Genomic DNA, 16689 nt, shown 5'->3' with positions numbered 1-16689 from the left:
CTTATTTCTTTCCTCTTCTCCTTTGCTTTTCATGTCTCTTCTTTTCACAGCTATTTATAAGGCCTCCCCAGACAGCCATTTTACTTTTTTGCATTTTTTTTCCATGGGGATGGTCTTGATCCCTGTCTCCTGTACAATGTCATGAACCTCCGTTCATAGTTCATCAGGCACTCTATCTATCAGATCTAGTCCCTTAAATCTATTTCTCACTTCCACTGTATAATCATAAGGAATTTGATTTAGGTCATACCTGAATGGTCTAGTGGTTTTCCCTGCTTTCTTCAATTTAAGTCTGAATTTGGCAATAAGGATTTACTTTAAATTTGTATTAATAAAGGCAAACCTTGGAGATACTGCGGGTTGGGTTCCAGACCACCATGATAAAGCATATACAGCAAGAAAGCAAGTCACATGAATTTTCTGGTTTCCCAGTGCATATAAAGGTTGTTTACACTAAAGTGTATGAAGTGTCTAACAGTATCATGTCAGGGGGAAAAAAAAAAGGAAAAACCTTAATTAAAAAATACTTTATTGCTAAAATATCTTAGCCATAATATGATAATGCAGTGCTGCCACAAACTTTCAATTTGTAAAAAACACAGTATCTGCAAAACAGATACAATGAAGCACAATAAAATAAGCTGTGTCTATAATGCATAACTCAAGTTCTTTTCCCAGAAATTACTTCACATAGTCCTTTGCATAGTTATAAAAGACCTCATTTTAGGTCTAAAGCAAGACCAATCCAAAATTGTACTTCACTAACCTGTCACAACCTCTTGAGAGTCCCTTGGACTGCAACATGATCAAATCAGCCCTGAATATTAATTGGAAGGACTAATGTTGAAGCTGAAACTCCAATACTTTGGCTACCTGATGCGAATAGCTGACTCACTGGCAAAGACCTTGATGCTGGGAAAGACTGAAGGCAAAATGAAAAGGGGACAGCAGACAATGAAATCTTTAGATAGCATCACTGATCAATGGACATGTACTGAGCTAACATGTATTGAGACAGTGGGGGATAGAGGAGCCTGGTGGGTTACAGGTTTGATGCCTGGCCTGGGAGGATTCTACATACCATGGGGCAACTAAGGCCATGTGCCACAAATGCTGAGTCAAGGCACCCTAGAGCCCATGTTCTGCAACAAGAAAAACCACTGCAGTGAGGAGCCCCCACACAACTAGAGAAAGCCCATGTGTAGCAACAAAGACCCAATGCAAACCAAAATAAATAAATAAAAATTATTTTAAAAAAAATTCCATAGGCATATTCAGATTTCCCCCAGATCACCTGCTCCTATTTCTTTAGTAATTTGCCAAACTCATATTTATAATTTATGCTATCTGGAGAAAAGTGCAGAAACCAATGCCACTTGCAAATAGGAAGCCAAAATGCCCACTAAGAAAAATTTATACAATGGATGGAGCAAAGCTGAATGTCTTGGTGTACATGTACTAAAGAAACCAAAGTTAAAAAGAAACAACCAGGGACTTTCCAAAGTGATCCAGTGGCTGAGACTCCGAGCTCCCAATGTAAGGGGGCCTGGGTTCGATCTCTGGTCATGGAACTAAGATCCCACATACCGCGGGGCAACTAAGCCTGTGTGTCACAACTAGAGAAGCGCCTGTGCCACAGTGTAGACCTGGAATGGCCAAATAAATTTTTTTTAAGTTCATTTGCTTAAAAGAAAAAAGAAAAGAAACAGCCAGGTCTCAAGAGCAAAACTAAAGACAAACAATCTCATGTTTCAAGACCTGATTGCTCTCAATCATATAAATGATTGCTATCATTTTTCAAATTATTTTAACACTTTTGTAGTTATTATTTACTTATTTTTTACTGTGCTGGGTCTTCATTGCTGCACAGGCTCTTATCCAGCTGCAGCAAGTGGGGGCTCCTCTCTGGCCGCAGGACATGGGCTTCTCCCTGCAGTGAGAAGTGGGCTCCTCCTGCTGCAGAGCACAGGCTCTAGGGCTTGCAGGCTTCAGCAGCTGCGGCTCCCAGGCTCTAGAGCGCAGGCTCAGCAGTTGTCACACGCAGGCTTAGTTGCCCCATGGCATATGGGATCTTCCCAGAGCAGGGATCAAACCCATGTCTCCTGCATTGGCAGGGGGATTCCTTACCACTGAGCCACCAGGTAAGCCACACTTTCTAACTGGCTATTTCACAGATTTTTCGCAGGGACGTACAAGATCCTCAACGATCCATGTCAAGGACAACCCAACTTCACCTGCATGAATACACACCTTCAGCCACTGAACCACCTGCATTTATTTTTAAAGGCCCTGGTTGTAAGCTTATGCCACTTCTCAACTTTGACAGCTCTTACATGCCTGTTTCTCCCAGGCAGCTTCTGTCACATCACAGGGGCCTTATATGGGGATGTCCTATCTCAAAGGTGCCTAATTCTCCACCGTGTCCTACCAGCACTTCCCAAACCAGCAGCCCCATGATGCAGATACAGTTGTTACTGTTCAAGTCTGAAAGGAACCAATACAGAAGTGTTTCCATTATCTACCCAAAAGAAAACAGAATACATTATATAAACACATGTAAATATATCTTTAAATATATCTCAATTACAATGGGGTTTATGCTGAAATAGGAGGAACACAGGTACAGTGTAAAAGCTACAGATCAAGCTGAAGGTAGGTTAGAGATCCGCTGTAACAGCCAGAGAAGTGCCATGAGAGAGGTCACGGGGCGTGAGGAGAAGGGGTCAGAATAACTGGGGAAGGCTTCACAGCCGAAGGAAGACCCTGGAAGACACGAACTACTTGGACAGGGGAAGAAAGAACCCCGGAGGCGGGCAGCAGCATGAACACGGGCCCGGAGGCAGGAATGAGGACAGCGTGTGGCAAGGCCACGGCCATAGCAGGACCAGAGCCCAGGCCCGGGAGACACCCGGGAGCTAAGGATGCAGAGGGGCCCTGGGGACGCAGCAAGGGCGGCCCGAGAGCCTTGCTGGGCTTCTTCTCCATGGGGTGCACTTTCTGATGCTGAACAAAGCTGCCGTACCACTTGAAGGCTTTCCCACACACCTTACACTCATAGGGCTTCTCTCCGGTGTGAACTCTCTGATGCTGAATGGAGGCAATCTTCTGGCTGAATGCCTTCCCACACTCCTTACACTGGTAGGGTTTCTCCCCAGTGTGGATGCGCTGGTGGACGATAAAAAGTGACCTACACCCAAAACCTTTCCAACACTCCTTACATTTATAGAGCTTCTCCCCAGTGTGCAGCCTCTGGTGCTGCAGGTAGGCGGCGCTCCGGCGGAAAGCCTTGCCACACTCCTTACATGTGTAGGGCTTCTCCCCCGTGTGGATCCTCTGATGCTGGGTCAAGGCAGTGTTGGAACTCAGACCTTTGCCACACTCCTTACATTCATAGGGTCCTTGACCAATGTGATTTTTCTCATGTACGATACAGTCGTAGCTGGACTTGAAAGCTTTGCCACACTCCTTGCACTTGAAGGGCTTTTCCCCAGTGTGGCTCCTCTGATGCCGAAGGAGCTTTGAGTTATATCGGAAGATCTTCCCACATTCTTTGCATTTGTAGAACTTCATGCCACCTCGAAGTATCAGATTCGGGTTCAGATTGATAGTCTGCCACACTGCCTTGCTTTCAAAATCCAAGTGCTGAGACCCGTTAGTGAGAGGCCCTCCCACGGGCCTGCCGTGGGCCTCTGTGCCCTCGGAGGCTTGCTGCTCTACTGCTGGCTCTTCTGTCTTGATGCCCCTCTCACCACCTGACCAAAGAAACCACAAGTTTCCTCGTTACTGAACTGGAAGGGAAACGGGATCCAGCAGTCCTGGTTTTCTCTTGCAGGATGTGATTTTTTAAAATACACCCATGAGACGGTTATGAGCTTCCATAAAGGAGGATAAGAGAAATAAGAAAAAACAATAGCATAAACTGGACAAGTGATGACACTGCAGTCCAGGAAGTGCCTCTTATAAGGAAGGGCTGGGCAATGAGCCAGGGCAGGTGGGGCGGGCAAGTGAGGACTTCAAGAGTGGGAAGGAAAGGAAGCAAGAGGGGAAAAAGAATGGCAGAGGTAAGAGGGAGCAGCAAGAAATGCAAACAGGCTTCAAAAGAGAGAGAGGGAGACCCCGAAGGAGGGAAAAGACATCGATGAGATGAATGGCAGCAGCTAGCAGCCCGGAAACACACAGTGAAATGATGGACCCCAATGCCCCACCTGGAAGCCAGGAAACCACCCCCAATTTTGAATTCTACATAACAGCCAGATAATTCTACTTTAAATATTTCACATAATATTCTGGGATAAAAGATTCTTTCTTTTAGGAAGTCAGAGGGAGCATAAGGTGACTGGAGAACTGTAAGCCACTGTGCTGTTACCACTAAAGGAATCACTTTTTACATTACAGTATGTATGAGAAGTGAGCCCTGAAAAGTTTCTTCCTAAAGTAAAGAAAACCCAAGCAATTAAAACCTTCCAGGACTGACTGGTAAGCAGACTGGAAGTTTTAGGATGGGTGGGTGTCTTGAGAGTGTGGTATTGGAAGAATATTCTTGCCCTTTCCTCTATGGCCCCATTTAAAACAAATTCATTGTAAACCACAACATTATGAAACTTTAAAATACTAAAAATGATATAAACACTAAAAAGGAAAATAAAATCATAGCTATGGTACAAATCAATCAGTTTGATGCACAGAATCACACCTTCTTATAAAGTATGGCTGAAACCCTGCCATGAAAACTGTCCTTACAGGTTTGGGACAGGAACTCAGTACAGGTCAGCGAGTGTACCGAGTCAGCTACAGGGAGCTCTGCTCTCCACTGCAGAAGAAACATTTCCAGTAAACCAGGAAGGCGAAACCAGAAGGTGCTAAGTCCCCTTACTCACCTGGACAGATGCCTCTCAAATCCTCTGTTTCCCAGGGATCGGGGTCCCATGGAGCTTCCCCTCTCTCCAGCTGGGAGATCAGATCAGGTCTGGGGAATGGAGACACTACTCCAACAAGAAAGAGAGACAGACAAGTTGAGGAGAGACATCCAGAGCTGTTACTGAGATCCCTCTGCCCACCCCAAGGCAGGCGAGTTGAGCTGGGGGGAGAAGGGGACTGCCTGGGGGACCAATGAGCCACACAGGGGTTCTGAGGAAGGGGTCCAAACTGCACTCCATGGCAAGATCAGGGAGACAGCGATTCTCCCCAGGGAGAAAGTGCAAACTTGCCCTGACTCAGAAGAAAGGACATCCCCTCAGGAAGGATGAATGTACCGATATCCTGGGAGGCTCCTGCACACAGGAGAGGGCCCACATCCACAACATTGCAAGGACGGAAGAATTGAGCTCACCTGGGGGCACCCCAAGAGTCCTTTCCCTCAGGGTCCAAAACCACACTCTTCCCTGGGAAGGAATAAAGTCCAACTTCAAAGCCAAGAGGAACCTGGGATTTCCCCACCCAGCATCTCCACAGAACCCTAAGGACTACTAGAACTCCCAAGACATCTGAGGAAGATATCAGCTATCAGAGGGCCACTGAGAGACCTTACCGAGGGAAGCCACATTTGCGTAATTCTCCAGCATCACCTCCCTGTACAGGGCCCTCTGTGCAGAGTCCAGGCTGGCCCATTGGTTCTGGGTGAAGTACACGGCCACGTCCTCAAAGGTCACTGGCTCCTGAAACAACAGGTTCCTGCTCAGGCTCTGAGTGAGGACCGTAGGGGGCCAGTGTGAGCTTCAGGGAAGAAATGGACCTGCCAAGGTCTGTGACGCTGAGCCCCGTGGAAGGTCTGTTCATACGGACAAGAGCACTCAGTACCCCAGCCCTCTGCCAGGGCTCCCACCTTCAAATGTGGAACACCAAGGCTATCCCACTTGCTCAGCTCTGCGGCTCCAAACTGTCATCCCACCCTCACCGCCTGGCATCTGGGGCTCTCCAGGCTGTAACTGTGTTAACCTCTTATGTTCCTGTCTCCATGGAGCTGTCTCTATAGGACCCACAGACCGGAGGTACTCACAACCTGTCACCTTATCTCTGTACACCAACTACTCTCCCCGTCTCCTCTCAGCCAAAGTACACGTACACCGCCGCACTATTCCCTGCTCCAGTTTCTCCTTGGCCTTCCCCACCAGCTTCCACTACACAGAGGCCACTCCTTAGAAATAGCCCCAGTACAGCTACATGTTAAAAAAAAAATGAAATCAGAAAATTCTTTAACGCGATATATAACAACAAAATCAAAATAGATTAAAGATCTAAATGTAAGACAGGATACTATAAAACTCTTAGAGGAACACACAGCCAGAACACTTTTTGACATAAATCACAGGAATATCTTTTTCAGTTCATCTCCCAGAGTAACGAAAAGAAAAACAAAAATAAACAAATGGAACCTAATTACACTCAAAAGCCTTTGCAGAGCAACAACCCAAAGTAAGAGAAAATATCTGTAAACAATACGACTGACAAAGGATTAGTCTTCCAAATTTACAAATAGCTTATGCAGTCAATATTAAAAAAAAAAATCCAATCAAAAATGGACAGAAGATCCAAACAGACATTTCTCCAAAAAAGACATACATATGGCCAAGAGGCATGTGAAAAGATGCTCAGCATCTTTAGAGAGACTATTAGAGAAATGCAAGTCAAAACTTCAATGAGGTATCACACTGTTCAGAACAGCCATCACCTAAAAATCTACAAACAATAAACGCTGGAGAGGGTGTGGAGAAAAGTGAACCTCCCTACACTGTTGATGGGAATGTCCACTGGCACAGCCTCTGTGGAGAAGAGTACTGCTGCTGCTAAGTCGCTTCAGTCGTGTCCGACTCTGTGCGACCCCATAGACGGCAGCCCACCAGGCTCCCCCGTCCCTGGGATTCTTCAGGCAAGAACACTGGAGTGGGTTGCCATTGCCTTCTCCAATGCATGAAAGTGAAAAGTGAAAGTGAAGTCACTGAGTTGTGTCCAACTCTCAGCGACCTCATGGACTGCAGCCTACCAGGCTCCTCCGTCCATGGGGTTTTCCAGGCAAGAGTACTGGAGTGGGGTGCCATTGCCTTCTCCAGGAGAAGAGTACAGAGATGCCTTAAAAAGCTAAAAACAGAGCTACCAAATGATTTAGCAATCCCACTGCTGGGCATATATCCAGAGAAAACCATAATTCAGACACATGTACCCCAATGCTCACTGTAGTGCAGCGCTGTTTACAACAGCCAGGACATGGAAGCAGCCTAGAATGTCCGTCGATGGAGGAGTGGATAAGGAAGATGTGGTCTATATATACAATGGAATATTGTTGATGATGCTTAGTAATTCAGTCGTGTCTGACTCTCTTGTGACCTCAAGGGCTGTAGCCCACCAGGCTCCTCTGTCCATGGGATTTACCAGGCAAGAGTACTGGAGTGGTCGCTATTTTCTCCTCCAGGGGGTTCTCCTGCGTCTCCTGCATTGGCAGGCAGATTCTTTACCACTGAGCCACCTGGGAAGCCCACGATGGAATATACTTGGCCATAAAAAAAGAATAAGATTATGCCATCTGCAGTAACATGGATGGACCTAGAGATAGTCATATTGAGTTAAGTAAGTCAGATGGAGAGAGAGAAAATCATATGATGTAGCTTGTATATAGAATCTTAAAAAAAAAAAAGATACAAAAGAACTAAACAGAAACAGACTCACAGACTTAGAGAATGAATTTGTGGTTACCAGAGGGGAGGGAAAGATTGGGAGTTTGGGACTGACATGTATACACTACTATGTTTAAAAGAGATAACTGACAAAGGCCCACTGCAGGGCACAGGGAACTCTGCAGTATATTCTGCAATAACCTAGACAGGAAAAGAATTTGAAAAAGAACAGATACTTGAATATGTATAACTGAATTGCTGTGCTGTATACTGGAAACTAACACATTGTTAATCAACTATACTACAATATGAAATAAGAATTTTTAAAAAAAACACTCCCAATATTTCACAAATTTCTTTTCATTCCTTCTTACCATATTAGAAAGCCAGCTCTCCTGAAGGAAACCTGCAGCCTGCCTATTCTGGCCTCTTCTCTGAACCACACATCTTCAAAGAAGGCTGGCTGTGTGCTGTCCCCAGGCACGGGCACATCCCCTGCCCTGCATCGTGAGCTTCATCCCACTTGCGAAAGTTCACCCTCTCTGTCTCCCCAGGGCCACCTCCATCATCCCATGAGCGATGTAAACTCATATTCATAGACTAGACCCTAGGCACCAGGCTCTTAGGTGGTACTTCTAAATCTTGTCTGTCATTTACTCTTTACAACACAATGTGAAGTCAGAGTTATTTACCCCCATTTTTCAAAGAATGAAACTAAAGTTCAGAAAAATTCACTACTTTGTCCAAAATCACACAGCCAGGAAGTGACAGAGCTGGGACTTCAACCCAAACTTGTTAAACAGCAAACCTGGGCTCCTCCCACATAGCGAGCTGCCTTCGACACAGGGTTCATGTACTTCTCCAAACACACAGCCAACCCCTGAACCTCCTCATAACCTGGAGTCGCCCCTGTCTGCAAAAGATCTTTTCACACCACAACTTCCAAAATCAACAGTCAATCCATCTTTATCAGGCTACCTCCAGGCCACACCGGGCCCCTCCCCCAATCTGGACTGAGGGGTCAGCTATTTCAGAACAGCACACATCCTCCTAGAAGCCAGAGCCTCTGCATCTTCTGAGACACAAGAACAGTATCTAACGGCATCCACTGGCTACCGTCTTTGCTTCTATGGACAGACTGCACGATGCCGGCACCACATGCAGCCTGGGATCCCAACCTGGAAGGGGTTTCCTGACTTCTGCACCTTCTCATCTTGATGACCCCACAGATGATTCCACTTCCTGGAATCTCACTACCCTATGCAGTCAGTGTTCTTTTCAGCCAATGAAAATGAAAACACCTACCCACTGGGGCTCAGCTAAGCCCCTAATTCTCTGAGTGTCCCAATCTCTCCCGGCAGCCCCGAGAGCAGCCTGTGCACTGGAGATGGCACAGGGGACAGGGAGAAGGGAACACTCTCACAATGGCTGCTGGAGGAAGCAGGGAAGAAACACATCCCCAGGACAAATGCTGGTAACTGCTCCTAGCTACTCTCCTCACTTTACACTCCGGCCCTTATGAGGGGGTCCTTTCCAAACCAGAACTAGGGAATTCAAAAGGAGAGAGTGAAAGAAAAAGAACATAAAAGAACAAATTTAGAAACTTCTCAAAGGAGAGCTAACCCTTAAACTGGGCACTGACAAAGTCCACAGGGCCCCTGGAATACTTGAGCCCCAAATCCAAACATCAGATAGAACCATGATGTCCTGTGAGTAATCACCGATTCAGCAACAAGGCATTAAGGGATTCTGAGGACAGCGGCCACAGCCTGGTAGGAAAACCGAAGTTCACTCTGCTTCCTGCAAGTCAAGTCTCACTTCCTCACATCCCCAGAGCTGCTCACACAGTCTTCCCCACCCAGTACCATCTTCCTTGACACGCTGTTCTTCCCACCTGCTTTCAAATATTCCCAGGTATCACGAGTCCAAAAAATGCCCATTATAAAGGGGAACTTGGGCTTCCCTGGTGGTGTAGTTTTTAAGAATCTGCCTTGCAATACAGGGGACACTGGTTCGATCCCTGGTCTGGGAAGATTCCACATGCCGTGGAGCACCTAAGCCCATGTGCCGCAGCTACTGCAGCCTGCGTGCCTAGAGACCGTGCTCCACGAAAAGAGAGGCCACTGCAACATAGAAGCCCTCAAACTGCAATGAGAGAGTGGTCCTGCTCACAACTAGAAAGCACAGTGACAACAAAGACCCAGTGCGACCAAAACTAAGTAAAACATGCTTTTTTAAATAAAGGGGAACTCACTATTTTAAGATAGTTAGGCTGTTGATATAATTTTCTTCCTCCTGTGGATGCTCCCTGTGTTCCTCCACCTTATTTTCCTCCATCGTATTTTTCATCATCTGACAAATTACACTTTTATCATGTATCTCCCTCTCACCAGACTGTAAACCATGAGGCAAGGATTCTGCTTTCTTCATTATTGCTTTCCTGGTGCATAGTAGGTTTTCCTAGTAGCTTTCCCTAGTGGCTGGCAATAGGTAAAAGCTAGTAGTAGCTTTTCCTAATGTCTGGCAGATCCAAGGTGATTAATATGAATTTGGGGGAAGAATTAATTTCAAAAATGTTAAATCACAAATAGAATTTTTACGCTTATGAAGAAGGTCAGAAAAGAACAGTAAATACCACTTTCACAGTGAAATGCCAGGGCACATCCATTAAAGCTGATGGTTGATAATTTACCATGCACTGAGGTTCTACTTTCGGTAAAAGACTGGAAAAGCAGCATAAATATAGCTAATGAAGTAACATAAATATCTTTGCTTGCAGATGAAATGGCTATCTGCCTAAAAAATATCCAAGATCCAAGAAAAGAAATGAAAAACATATAAAACTGACAAGATAATTCATTCAGTTAGCTAGATATAGGATACATGAACCAAAATGATTAGCTCTACTAAATATTACTATGAACGATTAAAAGACAAAATGGGAGAAAATAAGATGCCATTCATATGAAAAGAGCTAAGAGGAGACCCCAAAAAAACCTGCAAAACCAAGATGAAGAAAATGAAATGACTATTAAAATAAATAAAACAGGAACTGAATAAATTAGAATATACAGTGCTTCTAAATGGGAAGAATCAAACTTGTAAAGAAGCACTTATCCCCAGTTTTGCCTATGATTCCAATAAAATCAACTTCTCCATTAAAAAAAAATCAATGGGATGAATGCGGATGCTGGGGCTCATTTAAAGTCATCTGAGAAAAGTAAGTGTGAGAGACTACCTGAGAAGGTTTTGAAGGAAATACATTTTTGAAAGAAAAGATGGGAGGGAACTGAACTCTACCTGAAAAGAACAATACTTTGAGGAAATGAGAATATAAGCCATAGATAGTGAGAAAAAATATAAAGAGAAATACATAATAAAGGACTATTATCCAAAGTACACAAAGAACTCTAAAAACTCAACAGAAAAATGAAGAACCTGATTAAAAAATGGGCAAAAGACCCAAACAGAAATCTCACCAAAGAAGTTATACAGACAGCAAACAGGTACACAAAAAGATACTCTACAGCATATATGTTCAGGGAAATGCAAATTAAAACAATGAGATTCCACAACACACCTAGTAGAATGACCAAAATCCGAAACACTGCCATCACCAAACACGAGTGAGGATGTGGAGCAACACGAACTCTCATTCACAGCTGGTGAAAACACAAACTGGTGCGGTCACTTTGGAAGACAGTTTAACGCTCCTTACAAAACTAGAATAAACACATTCTAACCATAGGATCCAGCAATCATCCTCCTTGGTATCTTCCCAATGAGCTACAAACTTACGTTCATACAAAAACAAGCACAAGGATGCTTACAGTAGTTTTATTCATAATTGCCTTGGAAGCAACCAAATGGTCCTGCAGTAGGTGAATAAACTGTGGTACAATCAATGGAATATTATACAGCACTTTAAAAAGCTATCAAGCCATGAAAAGTCACACAGGAACCTGAAATGAATACTATTAAGTGAATGAAACCAGCCTGAAAAGGGAGGATACCAACTACATAGAATCGTGGAAAAAGCAAAAAGAGTGACAGTTGCCAGGAAAAGAGGGCAGGACACAGGACTTTTAGAGCCTGTGAAAAGACACTGTATGATATGATAATAGTAGATATGTGTCATTATACATGTGTAACCCACAGAATGTACAACACCGAGAGTGAACCCTAGTGCAAGCTATGGACTCTGGGTTACTATGATGTGTCAATGTAGGTTCATCAATTGAAATAATGTACCACTCTGATCATGGGCTATGCATGTATGGGGCCAGAAAGCATACGGGGACTCTGTGCTATTTGTTTAATTATGCTATGAACCTAGTTATCCAAGTCTATGCCCCAACCAGTAATGCTGAAGAAACTGAAGTTGAAGAGTTTTATGAAGACCTACAAGACCTTTTAGAACCAACACCCAAAAAAGATGTCCTTTTCATTATAGGGGACTGGAATGCAAAAGGAGGAAGTCAAGAAACACCTGGAGTAACAGGCAAATTTGGCCTTGCAATGTGGAATGAAGCAGGGCAAAGACTAATAGAGTTTTGCCAAGAAAATGCACTGGTCATAGTAAACACCCTCTTCCAACAACACAAGAGAAGACTCTACACATGGACATCACCAGATGGTCAACACTGAAGTCAGATTGATTATATTCTTTGCAGCCAGAGATGGAGAGGCTCTATACAGTCAACAAAAAGGAGACCAGGAACTGACTGTGGCTCAGATCACGAACACCTTATTACCAGATTCAGACTCAAACTGAAGGAAATAGGGAAAACCGCTAGACCATTCAGGTATGACCTAAATCAAATCCCTTATGATTATACAGTGGAAGTGAGAAATAGATTTAAGGGACTAGATCTGATAGACAGAGTGCCTGATGAACTATGGAATGACGTTCCTGACATTGTACAGGAGACAGGGATCAAGACCATCCCCATGGAATAGAAATACAAAAAAGCAAAATGGCTGTCTGGGGAGGCCTTACAAATAGCTGTGAAAAGAAGAGACGCGAAAAGCAAAGGAGAAAAGGAAAGATATAAGCATCTGAATGCAGAGTTCCAAAAAATAACAAGGAGAGATAAGAAAACCTTCAGCGATCAATGCAAAGAAATAGAGGAAAACAACAGAATGGGAAAGAGTAGAGATCTCTTTAAGAAAATTAGAGATACCAAGGGAACATTTCATGCAAAGATGGGCTCGATAAAGGACAGAAATGGTATGGACCTAACAGAAGCAGAAGATATTAAGAAGAGGTGGCAAGAATACATGGAAGAACTGTACAAAAAAGATCTTCACAACACAGATAATCATGATGATGTGATCACTAATCTAGAGCCAGACATCTTGGAATGTGAAGTCAAGTGGGCCTTAGAAAGCATCACTACGAACAAAGCTAATGGAGGTGATGGAATTCCAGTTGAGCTGTTTCAAATCCTGAAAGGTGATGCTGTGAAAGTGCTGCACTCAATATGCCAGCAGATTTGGAAAACTCAGCAGTGGCCACAGGACTGGAAAAAGTCAGTTTTCATTCCAATTCCAAAGAAAGGCAATGCCAAAGAATGCTCAAACTACCGCACAATTTGCACTCATCTCACACGCTAGTAAAGTAATGCTCAAAATTCTCCAAGCCAGGCTTCAGCAATACGTGAACCGCGAACTCCCTGATGTTCAAGCTGGTTTTAGAAAAGGCAGAGGAACCAGAGAGCAAATTGCCAACATCCACTGGATCATCGAAAAAGGAAGACAGTGCCAGAAAAACATCTATTTCTGGTTTATTGACTATGTCAAAGCCTTTGACTGTGTGGATCACAATAAACTGCGGAAAATTCTGAAAGAGATGGGAATACCAGACCACCTAACCTGCCTCTTGAGAAATCTGTGTATGCAGATCAGGAAGCAACAGTTAGAACTGGAATGGAACAACAGACTGATTCCAAATAGGAAAAGGAGTACGTCAAGGCTGTATATTGTCACCCTGCTTATTTAACTTATATGCAGAGTATATCATGAGAAACGCTGGGCTGGAAGAAACACAAGCTGGAATCAAGGTTGCCGGGAGAAATATCAATAACCTCAGATATGCAGATGACACCACCCTTATGGCAGAAAGTGAAGACAAACTAAAAAGCCTCTTGATGAAAGTAAAAGAGGAGAGTGAAAAAGTTGGCTTAAAGCTCAACATTCAGAAAACGAAGATCATGGCATCTGGTCCCATCACTCCATGGGAAATAGATGGGGAAACAGTGGAAACAGTGTCAGACTTTATTTTGGGGGGCTCCAAAATCACTGTAGATGGTGACTGCAGCCATGAAATTAAAAGACGCTTACTCCTTGGAAGAAAAGTTGTGACCAACCTAGATAGTATATTCAAAAGCAGAGACATTACTTTGCCCACTAAGGTCTTCTAGTCAAGGCTATGTTTTTTCCTGTGGTCATGTATGGATGTGAGAGTTGGACTCTGAAGAAGGCTGAGCGCTGAAGAATTGATGCTTTTGAACTGTGGTGTTGGAGAAGACTCTTGAGAGTCCCTTGGACTGCAAGGAGATCCAACCAGTCCATTCGAAAGATCAAGCCTGGGATTTCTTTGGAAGGACTGATGCTAAAGCTGAAGCTCCAGTACTTTGGCCACCTCATGGGAAGAGTTGACTCATTGGAAAAGACTCTGATGCTGGGAGGGATTGAGGGCAGGAGAAGGGGACGACCGAGGATGAGATGGCTGGATGGCATCACGGACTCAATGGACGTGAGTCTGAGTGAAAATCGGGGAGATGGTGATGGACAAGGAGGCCTGGCATGCTGCGATTCATGGCGTCGCAAAGAGTAGAACATCACTGAGCAACTGAACTGAACTGAACTAAGAAAAGAAAGGGAGGGAGCTGAGAGAGCAATACTTAATCCCTACCTGGATTGTAATATCCTCCAAAATGACTCACATTCTTTTGCAACCAACTCACCACTATGGGCCAAAAATCTTTTTAATATATAAATTCATTCCTTTCACATGCTCTGCTTAAAATCCTTCAGCATCTTCCTACTGAACTCAGAAGTGAAACCAGAGGCTTCACAGTGGCCTCTGAGACACTAGTTGGGCCTAGTTGTCCCACCTCACAATAAACTAGTTCCTCTACCCTTTACTTGTCTCTAGAATACACCCAGCTTTCTCCCCTACCTCAGGGCTGATGCATTTGCTATACTCCCTGGAAAGCTTGGTTTTGGCTCTTTCTCCAGTAGTTCTCCAGCCTATTTCTTCCTCATCCTTGAGGTCTCAAGCTCATGTGACCACCTCCATGAGGGATTCCCTGACGACCAGCTTCAAAGGGAGCTTCTTTGAGGCTTCTCAAATTTGAGAAGATGCGTAAGAATCACCCACAGAACTTGCTACAACAGATTCCTAACCCGACCTACCCTCCTCCCCAGTATGATTACTGATCTAGGGTGGCATCTAGCAATTTGCAATTTTAATAAGCACCCAAGTGATCCTGATACTGCCCATCTGTGGACCTCACTGTTAAGAAGCACTGCACTTGAGCAACAGGTACTTATGATATCAACTTACTTGTTTTTGGTAAAGTACCCTCCATGAGAAAGGAGAACTTGTCTGCATTATTCAGCACTATGTGCCTAGTCTGAAAGCACATATGCAAAGAACAATGCAGGTCTCTCTGGGATACACCTACTATTTGCGGAGCAATCTCTTCAATTAAGAATTCTTCTCAAGCGGTTTCTCACCTAGCAACCTTATTTTTTGTTTTTGTTGCTAATCCCGTATTTCTAATTTATCCCCCACCCCCAACATGTTTCCCTCTAGATAAGGTTGTTTTCTGTATCTGTGCAAACAATTTTTATTTGTACAACATGATCTGGATTTTCACATTCTGAGGGAATTTCTTGACCTGGGTCCCCTCTTCTCTACTTAATCCTATATATCCAAACTCTTCACTCTACACACAAGACTCTTACCTCCTCCACCACGTATTTACAACCTTAGCCCTGGGGATGGACTCAAGAGGGAAACCAAAGCCTCGCCAAGTTAGGCCTTTTCGGTCCCTTCCTAATGACCTGATAGCTAATGTGACTTTTAAGACTGAAATGAAGGGAGGCTCACCTGAGGCCAAGTGGTTTGGAGCATGGCTGATGTCCCCTGGCTCTGTGCACTCCTCCCGCTTTGGAAAAGCAAGAACCTTAAAAGCTAAGAGAAGAAGAGCCATGAGCGCAATGGTCTCTTTTCTGCACCATCACCCACAACCACCCAGTCTTCCATCTCATTTCCAGCATTGGCAGGAGTCTCTATCATCCCTCCACTGGCTGATGGCCCCCACCTCCTCATGAATTGGTCTAGCTGGTATTCGGGACAATCCACCACCTGCCTCCTCTGCCCAAGAGCCCTCCTGGGACCATTCACACCCAGCGGACCGATACACACATGACGAATTCGGCCCCTACAGTGCTGGGTCTGAACAAACTTAGAAACCTAAAAAAGTGCTTATGGGGACCACGTCATTGACTCCCAAAAGTGCCTACGGAGAGGAGACAAAGGTGGCTGGATTTGGACTGAGTGAAATATTCATGGTCACATTAGCTATCAGGTGACGGGAGACCCCAAGAGGCTCTCCACCCAAGCAAGGAGGAGACCCCAAACATCAGAAACTTCAGTACCGGCCACAGGAGGCTGTTGGGCCAACTTCTTTTAGACAAAAAAAGGATCACGCCTCGGTGGGCAAGGGACTAGACCAGGACTCTAGAGGCGCCGCAGCCACCTCGGCGGCTTCTGTGAGGCCGAGACGCCGGGGCATCCAGTCAGAGGGAGGCGAGTTCAGGGGCAGAGTGCTGACGAGGCGCTAAGGAAAACGAGGGAGCCGGCGCGTAACGGGACTGGCAAGAAGAGCTAGCCAGAATTTACCCTCTTTCCCTCATAACCCCTAGAAGCGGTTCTCTCAAAGATCATGCAGAACCGAGCGCAGGCGTCCACAATCCCTCTAGGCCGCCCATCTCGGTGGTTCCGGCGGCGCGACCTCACGTAACCCGAAGGGGTTGGGCTTCGGACAGGCGCTTGCCCGTGACGTCATTG

General features: G+C 44.9%; 1 protein-coding gene across 2 annotated transcripts; it reads right to left on the bottom strand.

Annotated features, from left to right (window-relative positions):
* On the bottom strand, positions 513-16661 carry LOC102190827 (zinc finger protein 621-like). 2 transcript variants are annotated; one of them, XM_018067107.1, is made up of 5 exons: positions 16522-16661; positions 15727-15810; positions 5528-5654; positions 4878-4982; positions 513-3752 (listed from the first exon to the last, which is right to left on the bottom strand). In XM_018067107.1, the coding sequence occupies exons 1-5, from the start codon at positions 16564-16566 to the stop codon at positions 2701-2703; spliced, it is 1413 nt and encodes a 470-aa protein (XP_017922596.1). In that variant the 5' UTR covers positions 16567-16661; the 3' UTR covers positions 513-2700. The 2 variants fall into 2 exon arrangements, with proteins under 2 accessions (XP_017922596.1, XP_017922597.1); XM_018067108.1 differs by having other exon boundaries at positions 16278-16622.

Source organism: Capra hircus, chromosome 22 (assembly GCF_001704415.2).
Source record: "Capra hircus breed San Clemente chromosome 22, ASM170441v1, whole genome shotgun sequence".
NCBI lineage: Eukaryota > Metazoa > Chordata > Mammalia > Artiodactyla > Bovidae > Capra > Capra hircus.
Note: the sequence above shows the minus strand (reverse complement) of the source record. Positions and strands in the feature narration are given on the sequence as shown.

Excerpts from the sequence above, each read along its gene's own strand:
- LOC102190827 (XM_018067107.1), bottom strand. The coding sequence starts at position 16,566 with ATGATCTTTGAGAGAACCGCTTCTAGGGGTTATGAGGGAAAGAGG. Across the intron at positions 4,983-5,527 it reads CGCAAATGTGGCTTCCCTCG|TGTCTCCATTCCCCAGACCT; the intron begins GTAAGGTCTCTC and ends TTGTTGGAGTAG. Across the intron at positions 3,753-4,877 it reads TTTGAGAGGCATCTGTCCAG|GTGGTGAGAGGGGCATCAAG; the intron begins GTGAGTAAGGGG and ends TTCTTTGGTCAG.